At 34.3% G+C, this 13,781-nt stretch overlaps 1 protein-coding gene across 1 annotated transcript in view; it reads right to left on the bottom strand.

Moving 5' to 3' along the window:
• Positions 1 to 13,781, bottom strand: part of CFAP47 (cilia and flagella associated protein 47) — a 433,368-nt gene that overhangs the window by 231,587 nt on the left and 188,000 nt on the right. The window contains exons 34-35 of the mRNA XM_049766890.1: positions 4,540 to 4,637; positions 4,144 to 4,260 (exon numbers count right to left, since the gene is read on the bottom strand). Of these exons, the coding sequence (XP_049622847.1) occupies positions 4,144 to 4,260; positions 4,540 to 4,637 (215 nt within the window). The remainder of the gene's footprint in view (positions 1 to 4,143; positions 4,261 to 4,539; positions 4,638 to 13,781) is intronic.

The following is a 13,781-nucleotide window of genomic DNA, read 5'->3' as shown; positions in this document are numbered from 1 at the left end:
ACATTGGTGGTGGGAATCCCCCTGATTCAATGTCACTATGTACCTAAAATACTACTGTGAATGATCTGTAATCCACTTTGGTCAAAATAAAAATTATTAATAAAAAAGAAATCGGGGGGCCGGTGAGGTGGCACTAGAGGTAAGGTGTCTGTCTTGCAAGCGCTAGCCAAGGAAGGACCGCAGTTCAATCCCCCGGCCTCCCATGTGGGCCCCCCAAGCCAGGGGCAATTTCTGAGCACTTAACCAGGAGTAACCCCTGAGCATCAAATGGGTGTGGCCCAAAAAACAACAAAAAAAAAAAAGAAAAAGAAAAAAAAGAAAGTGGAACTATGTAATTTATGAAAAAAAAAAAACCTTGTCCAAATCTCTGACTATAAACCCTCCATTTTGTGAAGCTCCTTATAGTAATATTCCACTTATGAGCCAGATGTTCCCAGATGTCTTTGTGTTTAATAAAATAAATTAGCTCTCTGTATCTGTGAATTCTGTATAACTATAGAAATAGAGAATATATTCTAAAATTATATGTTTCTATATCTATTAATATAAAAGCACAGAATTTGAAATTATATATATGTGTATATATATTGGTTTTGGGCCATACCCAGTGATGCTCAGGGGTGACTCCTGGCAATGCACTGAGAAATCGCTCCTGGCTTGGGGGACCATATGGTATACTGGGGGATTAAACCACAGTCCATCCTAAATCAGCCACTTGCATGGCAAACACCCGGCTACTCCACCACACCGGCTCCAAATCTATATATTTGAGCACTATAATATTTTGGAAATTGTATCATTTTGTTTTTTAGGGGATACACCCAGCAGTGCTTAGGACTTACTCCTGGCACAGAGCTCTGGGATCACTCCTGGTGGACTCAGGGTTCCATATATGGTGCTGGGGATCAAACACAGATCAGCAGCATACAATGCAAATGCCCTACTAGCTGAAAATCTATTGATCCAGCTACAGATGGGAACAGCATTGAGTCAAATACACTCCATGCAATCTATAAACTGCCAGATTAAAGCTCCAGCATAAAAATGAAGCAGCCTGACTTGTCCATTTGCTGACTAGGAATGATAAATAGATCATCTGTTGATTGTGCCAAGTCTCCCCCAAAAATTATGTCTGAAGATTATCCACTGATCAGACAAAAATAATTTTCTTTAAAGAATTTAATATAATCACTACTTGCTCTACATAACAGGTGTAATCCAAAATTTCATGTGTGTATTTTTCTACCTTATGATGCTATTCTCTACTGGAATAAGAAAAGAAAAAAAATTAAATAGACAAAAAGAAATCATAGAGAAAAATATCCGGCAAAGGAAATTCAAATTCTATTACTATACTGGGTCATCAACACAACTAAATAAATTGGTTTCTGTAGATCTTAGTTTCCTTGTAAGCAGCAAGAAGAGTGGAGATGATTCTGAGTTTCATGATGGATTTAATTTGCTATGACTTCAACATATTCCAGCTTTAAACTATATACCAAACATAAGTAACAATCACCACTGACAAATTGAAATTTTATAAAGAACAGTACTGACTGCCTTCCCTATAGAAAGTTTCGCATTTTTATTTATTAGCATTGTAGTTTCTGTGGATGCACCATGAGATTTATTAACCAGAGGCTTAGCTGTGAGCATGGAATGCAAGTCTGATCAATGTTATACAATGACAAATATACTATGGGAATATGAAAGAGGTTTATCATTATAGAATAAGAAAAGCACAAGAAATACTACTCGATTAGCCCCGAGCACAGTTATATGAAGGTGTTAATTGAGAATTTCAGTACGAATCTTATTATTTGTGCACATACCTACTTTCACAGTCAGAAAGTAGAGAATGGCTGAACAAAAATAAATCTCTAATAAATTTTTTTGGAAACTTAAAAAGAGTGTTACGGTCTCCCATTGTCTCATCTTATGTAAAATAAGATTTGTTTTAATCCACTTTAACTCATGACATCTGTTTTTAAGGCTAAACTTATATATGATAAAATATTTGTTTAGGAGAGCAATTGTACGGAGCCAGATTCTCCCTCACAGTCTTAGCATAAGCACAGCCACCTTGTAGCAAACTGCCATTTTCTAACAGGCCTGTCCTTTAGTTGAGCTATACATTGTGTACGTGCCAACTGGCCATGAGTTGACGCAGATCAAAAGAACCATAAGGTCACACTCTTCTGCCTCAGGAAACTCAGATCTATAGATAGAGCATTTGGTGTGATAATAGGATGTTCCTCAAGAAACTTGTATCAAATTAACAGGCACATGCCAAACCTTTTGAACTGCATGCTTGACAAATGCACGCTTGACAAATGTTTGCATTGTGCCTTCCTCCCTTTGTGTAAAAACTATATAAGTCATAGCATTTCAAAAATAAATTGACGCCATAATCAGAATCCTTGGGGTTTTTTTCCCCACCCATTTCTTTTACAGGTGCAGACCCTTTCCACGACCACGAATAAACTGAAGCTGCAGGTCGGCACAAGCAATAACTCTGTGGTAATTGCAATATTCTAATTCCTCTACCCCCTAAAACCTATAAGTTAAACTCTAAAACTGGATGCTTGCCTTTACCAGTATCCAAATCCTAGCATTCTGTACAGTGCCCTGGCAGGTATAATCTCTGAGCACTATAATTATACAAATCATTGATTATAGTTTCTCTTAACAATTTTACCACTATATAAATAAAATGTCAGAGCTGGTTAAAAAAAAGTGTTTCCAATATACAAGTGATTATTTAAAATGTATCTATCTTTTTTGGGAAGTATTTTTTGGGAAGTATTTTGGCAATACTCCAGGCTTTCTCCTGGCTCTGCACTCAGAAATCATTTTTGGCAGTGCTCAGAGGACCATGTGGGATGGCAGGAATCAAACGTGGGGTTAGCCATGTGCAAGAAAAGCACCTACCACAATGTACTATCACTCTTGCCATAAGCAATTTTAATGTGAAGCAAAATTCAGCATATCATTACAAAATGTTATTTCTCCTCTAGGTATAAGGAAGCACCTCATACCAAGCCATATATGGGCATTATTACCACTAAACTTTTTGCATTGTAGAAGGTAGCATCATTATAAGGGCACCGTTTTCCCCATGCCTCAGTTTGCTAGAACTTATGTACCACAGCTGTACAAATACCTTTTTGCCCTATAATATTCACATTCTAAACTCCTTACTTTTTGTATGGATCTTCAAAATCCAAGTCTATGAATATATCCATTTTCTAGTTTCAAATTTTGGCTAAGACAATGTGTATTTATATAATATCACTGCTTTCACATTCTACTTTCTGCTCATTGCTTTTACTCTGAGTAAACATCATTCTCTCTTATTCCAACAATCAAAATCCAAGACACCAATTAAAGCCCAAATAAATCCTTTCTCCTTCACTAATATTTACTAGCTCCGTCTAGGTTAATAATTTCAACTAAAAGACTGCAGGCCCATATAAATTTTTCATCCAACATGCAAAAATATTTATTGCCACTTCATACAGGCACATTTGGATCCTATATTGGTACTATTATAAATACTGGTACATAAATATTAAAAAATATTCTAATTACTACAAAAAACTCGACATTAACAACTATGAGACTGAAGAGCTGAGCAGTGAGAATGACTAGGGGGTTGGACAATGGTGTGTGCCTGAAGCTTTGAGTTGGTCTTATGACAAAGTGCTTCGAGGGTAAGATCTCCCTGTGTTTTAGGCCACAGGTGTTTATTTCCAATTTCTTCCATATTTTGCTTTGCCTACAAAAATGACAATTGCCACATAGACATTTTTTAATGTATTTCCCATCTATGAAGAAAAAAATGGAAGCATACTAAACCTTCGGCTATTGCATTAATGCTTCTTATAAGTGATAATCAATAAGTTTCACAAATATAACACGCTAATGAACTCTCTCCCCTTCTTTCATTTCTTTAATTCTCTGTTCTCTTTCTATTTCTTAATAACTTTGCTTTCTGTCATCTTGAAACAAATGTACTATGATGGGTTATGTCAACAATGTGATACATATATAATATAAAGTTGTGTACATAATAGCTAATCAAGCTGGACAAATGAAAGAACACATAAATCATGTCTAAAAAGTGTGATAAAAGGCACCAACCTGTATATCCATTTCAAAGCCAATTTCATGCAGGACATTCACAATAATTAGGCAATTGTGCAAATACTGTTCGGAAGTTTGTGGATGTGTATACATATTTACCAAAAAAGTATCAATCTAGAAAAGACACCAAAGTATGTTAGCAATGGAATAAAAATAGCAACTCTTTATCGGTTCTCTATATTTCAGCTCAGAATCATTGAAAGACATATATTACTGAGGAAAAATAGTTGCAATCACTATACAGGAATAAACAAAGAAGAAATACATTTATACCCAAGTGGAACTTGAAATGAAAACATTAGAAAAAAATCTCAGTTTTCTGAAACTGTTTTTCCAATTTAAATTATGAGAGTCTTTACAATATTATGATCACTGTACATAAAAACAACTCACCAAAAAGGGGCAATATGCTCCTAACTGTGTTGCTAAAACAAGGCCATCTGAAAGGTCGGTGTCAAAGTTTACTATCCATCTCTCACAGGGCATAAGACCTGTTTAAAAAGAGCAGAGAGAATAGCTTTAGTCTTCTAAATAGCAGTCTCGTCAAAATTTTATCAACAATTTGAAGAAACTTTTTACCTTTGCCTAGAAAAGAATAAGGATTAATAATTTTGGAAATAAAAACAAAATTTATACCTTAGAAGTTTATTATCACCAAACTGTAAGATTATTTTTAAGCAACATACAATAAACTAGCTCCCTTATTTCTATTGAAAAATCTTGTAAGAATACACAACCATGTTGTGATTTTTTTTAAAAAAAGAAATAGCATTCAAAATTACTCATCTGAATGAATACTATGAAACTGAAACATTAGATCAATGCTTATCAACATGGATAAAGAGGCATAGTTATTTATAAATTGAATTTTAGTTCAAGTTTCCTATTTTTTATAGAAATTCTTTTATATTTACGTATGTGGAAGGACTGGATATTTAAAAACCAGAAATACATACCAGATAAACAGTACAATTATTAAGGTGCATGACTTTCATGGAACCAAAACTGGTTCAATTCCCCGTACTTCATATTTATATCAGCACCACTGAAAATGAATTATAACCATCTCTTGTAAGGCCCAAATGCCCCATAAAATCACCTAATTATGCCAATAAATAAAAACTAGAATTGACTTATACAATGTAACATGAAGAAATAATAAAATGAATGACTGGTTACAGAAATAACTACTGCTGGAACTCAAAGTAAAAGTATTTGGATTATCTAATAAATAATCAAAATATCCTATATTGATTGGGAATGGAGAGTGAGCTATATATAAAAAAAATCACTGCTGTATCGAATACAACACTGCATTTTACAAAAGCTTTCAAAATGGCCTACATTTATAATGGCTTTAAGATGATACAAACAGAGAAAACACTGCAGACTTTCACAAATCCCCTCAAATTCCTCAATTCCCATTTTCTCTGAAGAAAAAAATGATGACAGGAAACATGCACATTAACTTTCCAAACCAGGATTGGTTCCTATCTAAAATTGGAAGAATAGCTTTTCTTTGGAACAGCAAATATCCCAGATATCATTGAAACAACAGTTCTGTTATACTTTCATCTGAAATACTAAAACAGTGAATGTTTACATAAAAGATTTTTTTATTTTTGTTTCTGTTTGGGCCACTCCCAGTGATGCTCAGAGGTTATTCCTGGCTATGCGCTCAGAAACCGCTCCAGGCTTGGGGGACCATATGGAACACCAGGGATTGAACTGCGGTCCATCTGGGTTAGAATGTGCAAGATCAAAAATTGAACTTAAATGTAAAATAAAGTCCCATGAAATTCATAGTAGATCTATCAAATAAAACTCTGGAGCTAGAAGAGAATGGAGGGACATAATAAACATAAACTGAACACCTCACCAAGAATACTCTATGTCAGGTGGTGAAAGCAATAGTAGAGCAAGTAGGGAGCTTGTCTGGCATGTTGCTAACCCGGGTAGAATCTTAAGCATTCAATAAGGTCTGAGCCTAGCCAGGAGGGATCCTTTGAGAATAGAGTCTGGGGTATATATGACCTGAGTACTGCGAGTTGTGTCATATAAGCCCCATTATCCCTAGCATTTAGAACTGGATCAGGGGTCTGGAGCAGTGGCGCAGCAGTAAGGTGTTTGCCTTGTATATGGTTGACCTACAAAGGACCGCGGTTCGATCCCCCAGTGTCCCATTTGGTCCTCTGAGCCAGGAGTGATTTCTGAGAGCATAGCCAGGAGTAACCCCTGAGTGTCACAAGGTGTGGCCAAAAAATTAAAAAATAAAAACAAAGTAGGTATAATATAATAAAGTGAGAAAAACAATATTAAAGCAGAAAGTTAAGAGGAAATGAGTATAACCCACTTTAAAACCTTATAACATTCCGCAACAAAAGTTAAAAAAATGTTATTCATTCATTTTTTCATTCAATTTAAGATAATCAATAATAGTTATGGACATGAACAAATAACTATTTTATATGGAATCTCCATTATTTTTTATTTGTCATGTTTGATTTTTTTCTGTGCTTCAGAACCTAAAGATAATTTAAAAGCACATGCACTGGTAGCATTTTAAATGTTCAGTTTAAATTTGTCAGGATGATATTTATATTTATACAATACATATAAATATATAAATATATTTAATTTACTGAATGATTTCAAAGTAATATACAAATATATTTATATAAGTATATACACATGTATATATTATGAAAAAACTACAATGGATGAAAAGTATATAAAATCTAAGGCTATAAAATATCTGTAACTGCACAGACCTGAGTTAAGGAAGAATTAATATTTGGAATGAGCAAGATCATAGAATTATACTTAACAGTCTAAAATCAAATCACTAGTATTTAAATTCAGCCTCTGGGAAACATATTATTCTTTTTGTGTGTGTCTGTGTCTGTGTTTTTTGGGTCACACCTGGCAGTGCTCAGGGGTTACTCCTGGCTCCATGCTCAGAAATTGCTCCTGGCAGGCACAGGGAACCATATGGGACACCAGGATTTGAACCGATGACTTTCTGCATGAAAGGCAAATGCCTTACCTCCATGCTATCTCTCCAGCCCTGAAACATTATTATTTTAGCTTTACTTTCTCTAGAGATTAGTAATTATCCAACTGCAGTGATTGTTTTGATGACATTATAATAAACAAACACATGTAAAATTTTCAGTCCAATAATTGGTATATTAAAAAAGTTGGTTGTTGGGCCCGGAGAGATAGCACAGCGGCGTTTGCCTTGCAAGCAGCCAATCCAGGACCAAAGGTGGTTGGTTTGAATCCCGGTGTCCCATATGGTCCCCTGTGCCTGCCAGGAGCTATTTCTGAGCAGACAGCCAGGAGTAACCCCTGAACACCGCCGGGTGTGGCCCAAAAACAAAAACAAACAAAAAAAAAAGTTGGTTGTTTTAATTGATCAGGATTTTATTTTCAATTAAAATTTTTAGATCTACTTTAGAAGATATCAATGGAATCTATTCTTATTTTATTACTTTCTAGGCATGCTTTCTTTTCACAATAAGATCCCGTACACATTATTTTATAATGTCTTAAGTCTCCTCCCTTCAAAGAAATGCATAAAATCTGTCAAAATTTTTTGAATATTTGAAAAGGCAAACAAGTTCTCAATACAATGCTTAATGTTGTGAATGGAATAAAGGTCATTATAATGTTATAGACATAATTATGAAATTTAGATGATAAATAAGGAAAGAATGCTCCTTAGGCCAGTGACTGGCTTGATGGCTCTGCTTTGCAGGTATGAGGCCACAGGTTCAATGCCTGCCTTACATATTAAGTGCTATCCTGTTGGCACTGTTATTTATGATTCCAGAAATTTCCAGCACACTGCAACCAAGTAAGTCAGCACCACAGCTAAACTGTAAAACCTGGTGAGCACTGCAACTACACTATGAAGCATAAAAACCAAGTGTGCAACCACTTGTTAGTACCACAAACAAGTGTGTGTGGTCCAGTGGTCATCACAACAGTGGCAACAACGTCAAAGGGGAAAAGAAAAAAAATAAAGAACTTCCAAAAAAGAATATTTAAATACATTGAGATTTATAGTATATGACAAATAACTGGCTGCCACATTCCTTAACTTCCTATTTATAGTGAAATTACATGATACTCCATAGACCATTATAAATGGTGCTGATTTGTCAGGAAGATAAGGCTAGGAATGAAAGATTATTCAATGAAAATCATCAGAGCCAGGCATTGAAATGTCACTTAAACAGCTGGTGAACTGATTTGTCTTTATCTATGGAATTTTTTATATTTAAGTGATTAAATCATTATATACACATACATATGTGTGTGAATATGCTTATCTACACCTATATAATGTATACAGTTCAATTTCTTATATTTCTTTAGGCAGTACCTTGAATTTGATATACAAATATAATGGGGCTTATATGATCAATGCAAGTGAGAAAAACAAATCTCCACCTGCCAATCATTTGACTCTTTTCCATGCAACTGACTTCTTTCTAATTGAATGTAAGTGGTATGAGAAAGGGGATTTAGCCTCTTCTGTTCTCTGCTGCATCTCTAATCCCTGGATTTTTTCTGGGCATATAAAAGATTTGCTGAACAAATGGTATTTCCAGTGACTCCTTTTGAGAATTCTCTATAGCTAAGATATAGAGGCTCATTTATTTTTTCAAGCTATTTTACTGTCTTTATACATGTTTTTATATTTAATGCCTTTTCAAGTACATAGAGTTCATTTTTGGCATATTGTACAGAGTTAACTCTACTTTAACTATTAAAAAAATGCACCTACCATAAAACTCAGGAATTCTAGTTTTTAAACTCAAGAAATGAAAACATATGCTTATAAGAGATTTGTATATTATAGCAGTTTTAACCATAATAGTCAGAAAAATGAAAGAAACACAAAAATTTAACATTCAATTGAGATAAAGAAACTACAAAATACACATAACAAATTCAAAAATATTGAAGGACCTAATACATTCAAGACAAAAAGTTTGTCTCTTAAATTACTTCTTTGGTCAGGTAAATATAGTATAGGAGTTCAGGCACATGTGAGTTTGACCCCAGGCACCATAGAGTCTCCCACTCATCATTAGGGGTGACCCTGAAGGCACCTGAGCACCACCAAGGTGTTCTTCTAGCAACACAGGGTCTGAGCAGCACTTTCAGGATCTTGTATTGAACCACTGGCCTAGTATCACTGAAAGTGACCTCTAGACCCACTCAATAAATACCACTTGAGAAACAGCCTCCAATTAATTTTCTTTTTATGTGCTTAAAATTAGTAACCCTTTTGTATTGGTAAAGAACTTGAGATTTATTGATGGTGTTTGGCTTTTAAGACCTCAGTCAATACTTATTCTACATGAAGTCAAATAAGTGAATTCTTACTATATTAATGGAAAAATTTTTTTTAAAAATTCTTTTTTTGCCAAAATGAGAGTTTTCCTGCAAATTATAAGCATATAGACTTTGATATTGATTATTTAAACTTAGTAATTGGCATTTGTTTTGAGGACATGCTCAGCTATGCTCAGGGCTGACTCCTGACTTCTCTCAGGAATCATTCCTGGCATAGCTCAAGGGATCATATTTAATGTCAGTGCCAACGATTAAAACCAGATGGTCTTTATGCATGCAAATGCCATACTTGCCTTAATATTGTTCAGAAACTAAACTTAACATATATTATTTGATAAAGAATTGTAACTGTAATTCTTAAAATTATATTTCTGTTTACAAAGTTAGCAAGTAATGCAGTAATTCTCATTTCTCATTGTTTATGCATTTTAATGGTTCATTTTAAATGTAGTTGTGTTTCAAAGAAAATACTTAGTATATTCATGTTGTGATTTTGTCTAGAAAGAGAATTCAAGCTCAAATTCTTATATGGGTTGGTATTAACTAAACTGATTCAACAAAGATATGGTATTCTCTTATGAGGAAATAGATGTGTTATACAGAGTATACTAGCATCCAAAAAGGTCACCCTACCACTATAATGAAGTAAGATAAACATGAGTAATTCATAATTGGGTGTGACTCCAATCACCTTTGATCCCAAAACTCATTGCACAAAGCACAATGCCAACTATTCTATCATATATAAGTGGTTACTACTTTTTTGCTAATTAAAAATAGCTTCAATGCAGTCTTCTTCTTTTTTGCATATTAAGACGCTTATAGAAGCACTACTATCTCCAAGAGCATCGAATCACAGCAAATCCCTGCTTCCTGATCTGTTCCCTTAAATTACTAGCCAATACATAGATCTCTAGGTTATATAATTTTATTTTATTGTGAGACACTCTATGACTCTTTATAATGTAGACTCCCTCACTGCAACTGTAACTGTGAAGGGTAATTTTTACTGGTGGTCAAGGAACAATGAAACAAAAAATATGGGGATAGATCCAGAGCTTTACTAGCGATTCATGGGCAGATTGAAATAGGGCAAACTCATGTCTTTAAATTTTGCTGCCTCTACTATAAGAAGGAATTTTATAAACAAAGATAACAGGGAAAATTTTTAGGAAGGGTAGTTTACAGGCTAGTGGATACCAGGTTGATCAATAAATTCCCTCATGGGATGATCCCTGAGGTATGTAACTGCAAATGAGTATTTCTGTTTGCAGTTTCTATCCTCTTATCCTCTGAGATGAAGTAAGGGGCACATTGTCAATCTTTTCTAATCATTCTGCATCAGACAGAATTTATGATTTCTAATGCTGAATTAAATTCTGATGTCTCTGGGCAGATTTTACTATGAAACTAAATTAAATTAAAGTGAAATGAAGCCAAGAAATGTGTTCAAGGACAAATGTGTTCCCAATGGTCTCTGGCTGGAAGGAAGTGACACAGGGTATGTATAAGTATGAGAGAAAAAGACAAGTTGTAGACTTGCTATTAATGATGTTTTACATCCTCCATTTTCCATGACAAATGCTAGTGTTCTAGACTACCATGAATTATTGAACCACACTGATAATCGACTGGAAATGTTTATTTTTTTTTGTTCACACGTTTGTTAAACTTCTTAGTATTTTTTAAATTTTAGTACTGAATGTCACACTAGTCTTAACCTCTACATCCTTTGTAAAATGTAAAATGTAGGACTCAAAAAACTACTTTAATTTTAGAAATAAAAACATTATATAAAATCTGATATTATCTCCCAAATATATACTGAAGAATATTTATTTTAACAATTTGCTAGAAAATGATATTAGGGGGCATCTTTAAGTGATATTTAAAAGATCAATGTTACCAAAAATACTTACTTATAATTCTGCTAAAGAAAATAATTTATAAAGAAAACAGTATTTTTTGCTTATTAGAACTGAAGTAGGCAATCAGTAGGCCACTCTGCAACCTTGTATTTCTTCTAGTCAAGCATTAGCTACTTAAACATCCTCTCTGATCACTACTTTAGAGAAGAAATGTTAAGGATGTTTAAAGAACTCAAAGAAACCATGGAACAGATAGCCAAAATATGCAAGAGAAATTGAGAATTCAAATAAGAAAACTTCAAACATAAATTTTAAAAAGATTAAAAGAATTCTTCAAAACAAGTAAAAAATAACAATAGACCTTGACATAAATTCAACAGAAGCAATATAAGAAACACTGGGGAATCAAAAGGCCAGGAAGAAAACTCTTATGAAGAAGCAACAGTAAAAGACAACATTGCTGAGAAGTTCCAAGAGCTAAAGAATACTATCACTCACATTCTGGATGTCCAAAGTTAATAGCTGAGTAGATCCAAATAAAAGTACCTAAGGCACAGCTTATTCACAATTATGAAAGTGATAGAGATACTATACTGAAAGCATCAAGGTCAAAAATAGAAATTAAACAAAAAGAAGCACACGTAAGATGTATAGCAGATTTAACACAAGCTTCTTCCAGGCCAAAAAGCAGTGAAATATAGTGAAAAAACTCAATTAAATGAAGGCCTCACCAAGAATACTTCACCTAGCCAGACTTTCATTCAGGTTTGAAGGACGAATAAACAGCTTCATGGATAAAGAGCAGCTCAGGAATTTTACAGATGCAAACCAAGCTTAAAATAAGTATTAAGAGGGCCTATTTTAAAGTAACACATAATAAACATATCAAACTACTCCAAAAAATCCCATGGCAATCATTTCCCACAACATAAATGGACTAAATACACCAGTTAAGAGAAATAGAGTGGCAAGATGAATCACAAAATTGAATCCAACATTTTTCTGCCTGCAAAAAAACAATACCTGAATAATCAGAGCAAACATAATATTTAAAGACAATCTTTCAAGCAAACATCTACTTTAAAAAGGCTGGGGTGGCCATACTAATATCAGACAAGATAGACTACAGCTCGTAAAGATTTTAATACCAGGGAAGATCATGTCTTAACAATTAAAGGATATACACATCAGAAAGATATCAAACTCCTAAACAAATATGCACCAATTAGCCACCAGCAAAATACTTCCAAAAACTAATAGACTAAGGAATGATATCAACAGCAGCACAATAAGAATAGGAGACTTAAATATCACTCTGTCACTTCCTGATAAATCAACCAGCAAAAACCAACAAGGATATCCTGGCTTTGAAGGAAGAAATGGAAAAGAGGTGCTCAGTATTACATTTAAGACTTTTCATGCCCAAAAATCTAAATAAACAATCTTCTTCAATACCCATGGGACATTCAATACCCTGGGCCATAAAATGTACCTCCATAAAAACAAGCAAATAGAAACTATATCAACTACCTCCTCAAACTATGATGTACTAAAAATAGAAGTGAATTACAAACAGATATGAAAAATAACATTAACATCAGGAAATTAAACAGATAATTACTGAACAGTCAATAGGTCATAGAAGAAATCAAAAGATTTCCAAAAACAAATGACAATGAAGACACAGATTATCAAATTTTGTGTCACACAGCAAAACTATATTCACAGAAGAAGGGAGGAATCATTTTATCCAAGTATAAATTGTATAAAAAAGCATTTGTCATTAAAACAGCATGATACTGGAATAGACAGACACTCAGATCAATGGAATAGACTCGAGCATACAGAGAATAATCTCATACATACAATCAATTAATCATTGACAAAGGGGAAAGAAATGCAGAAAATGGAGCAAGGAAAGCCTCTTCAACAAGTGGTTTTGGTACAATTGGTCAGTCACATGCAAAAAAGCAAACACAGACTTCTATAAAACACATCGCACAAAGATCAAATCGAAATGTATTAAAGACCTTGGGGCCAGCGTGGTGGCGCTCGAGGTAAGGTGCCCGCCGGCGTCCCATATTGTCTCCCAAGCCAGGCTCTATTTCTGAGCTCATAGCCAGGAGTAACCCCTGAGTGTCACCGGGTGTGGCCCCCCATCAAAAAAAAAAAAAGAATATCCACGAAATGTATTAAAGACCTTAATCTTTGATCTAAAACCACAAAGTATATAAGGTATACACTTGAAAACATAAGCAAAACACTCCATGATACTGAAACTAAAAGCATCTTCAAGGAAAAAACACCACTGTCCAAACAACTGGAAGCACAGATAAACAAATGGGACTAAATTCTGCCCCTCAAAGGAAACAGTGACTAGGAAACAAAGGCCATCCA

The sequence above is a fragment of the Suncus etruscus genome, chromosome X (assembly GCF_024139225.1).
Source record: "Suncus etruscus isolate mSunEtr1 chromosome X, mSunEtr1.pri.cur, whole genome shotgun sequence".
NCBI classification, from domain to species: domain Eukaryota; kingdom Metazoa; phylum Chordata; class Mammalia; order Eulipotyphla; family Soricidae; genus Suncus; species Suncus etruscus.
Note: the sequence above shows the minus strand (reverse complement) of the source record. Positions and strands in the feature narration are given on the sequence as shown.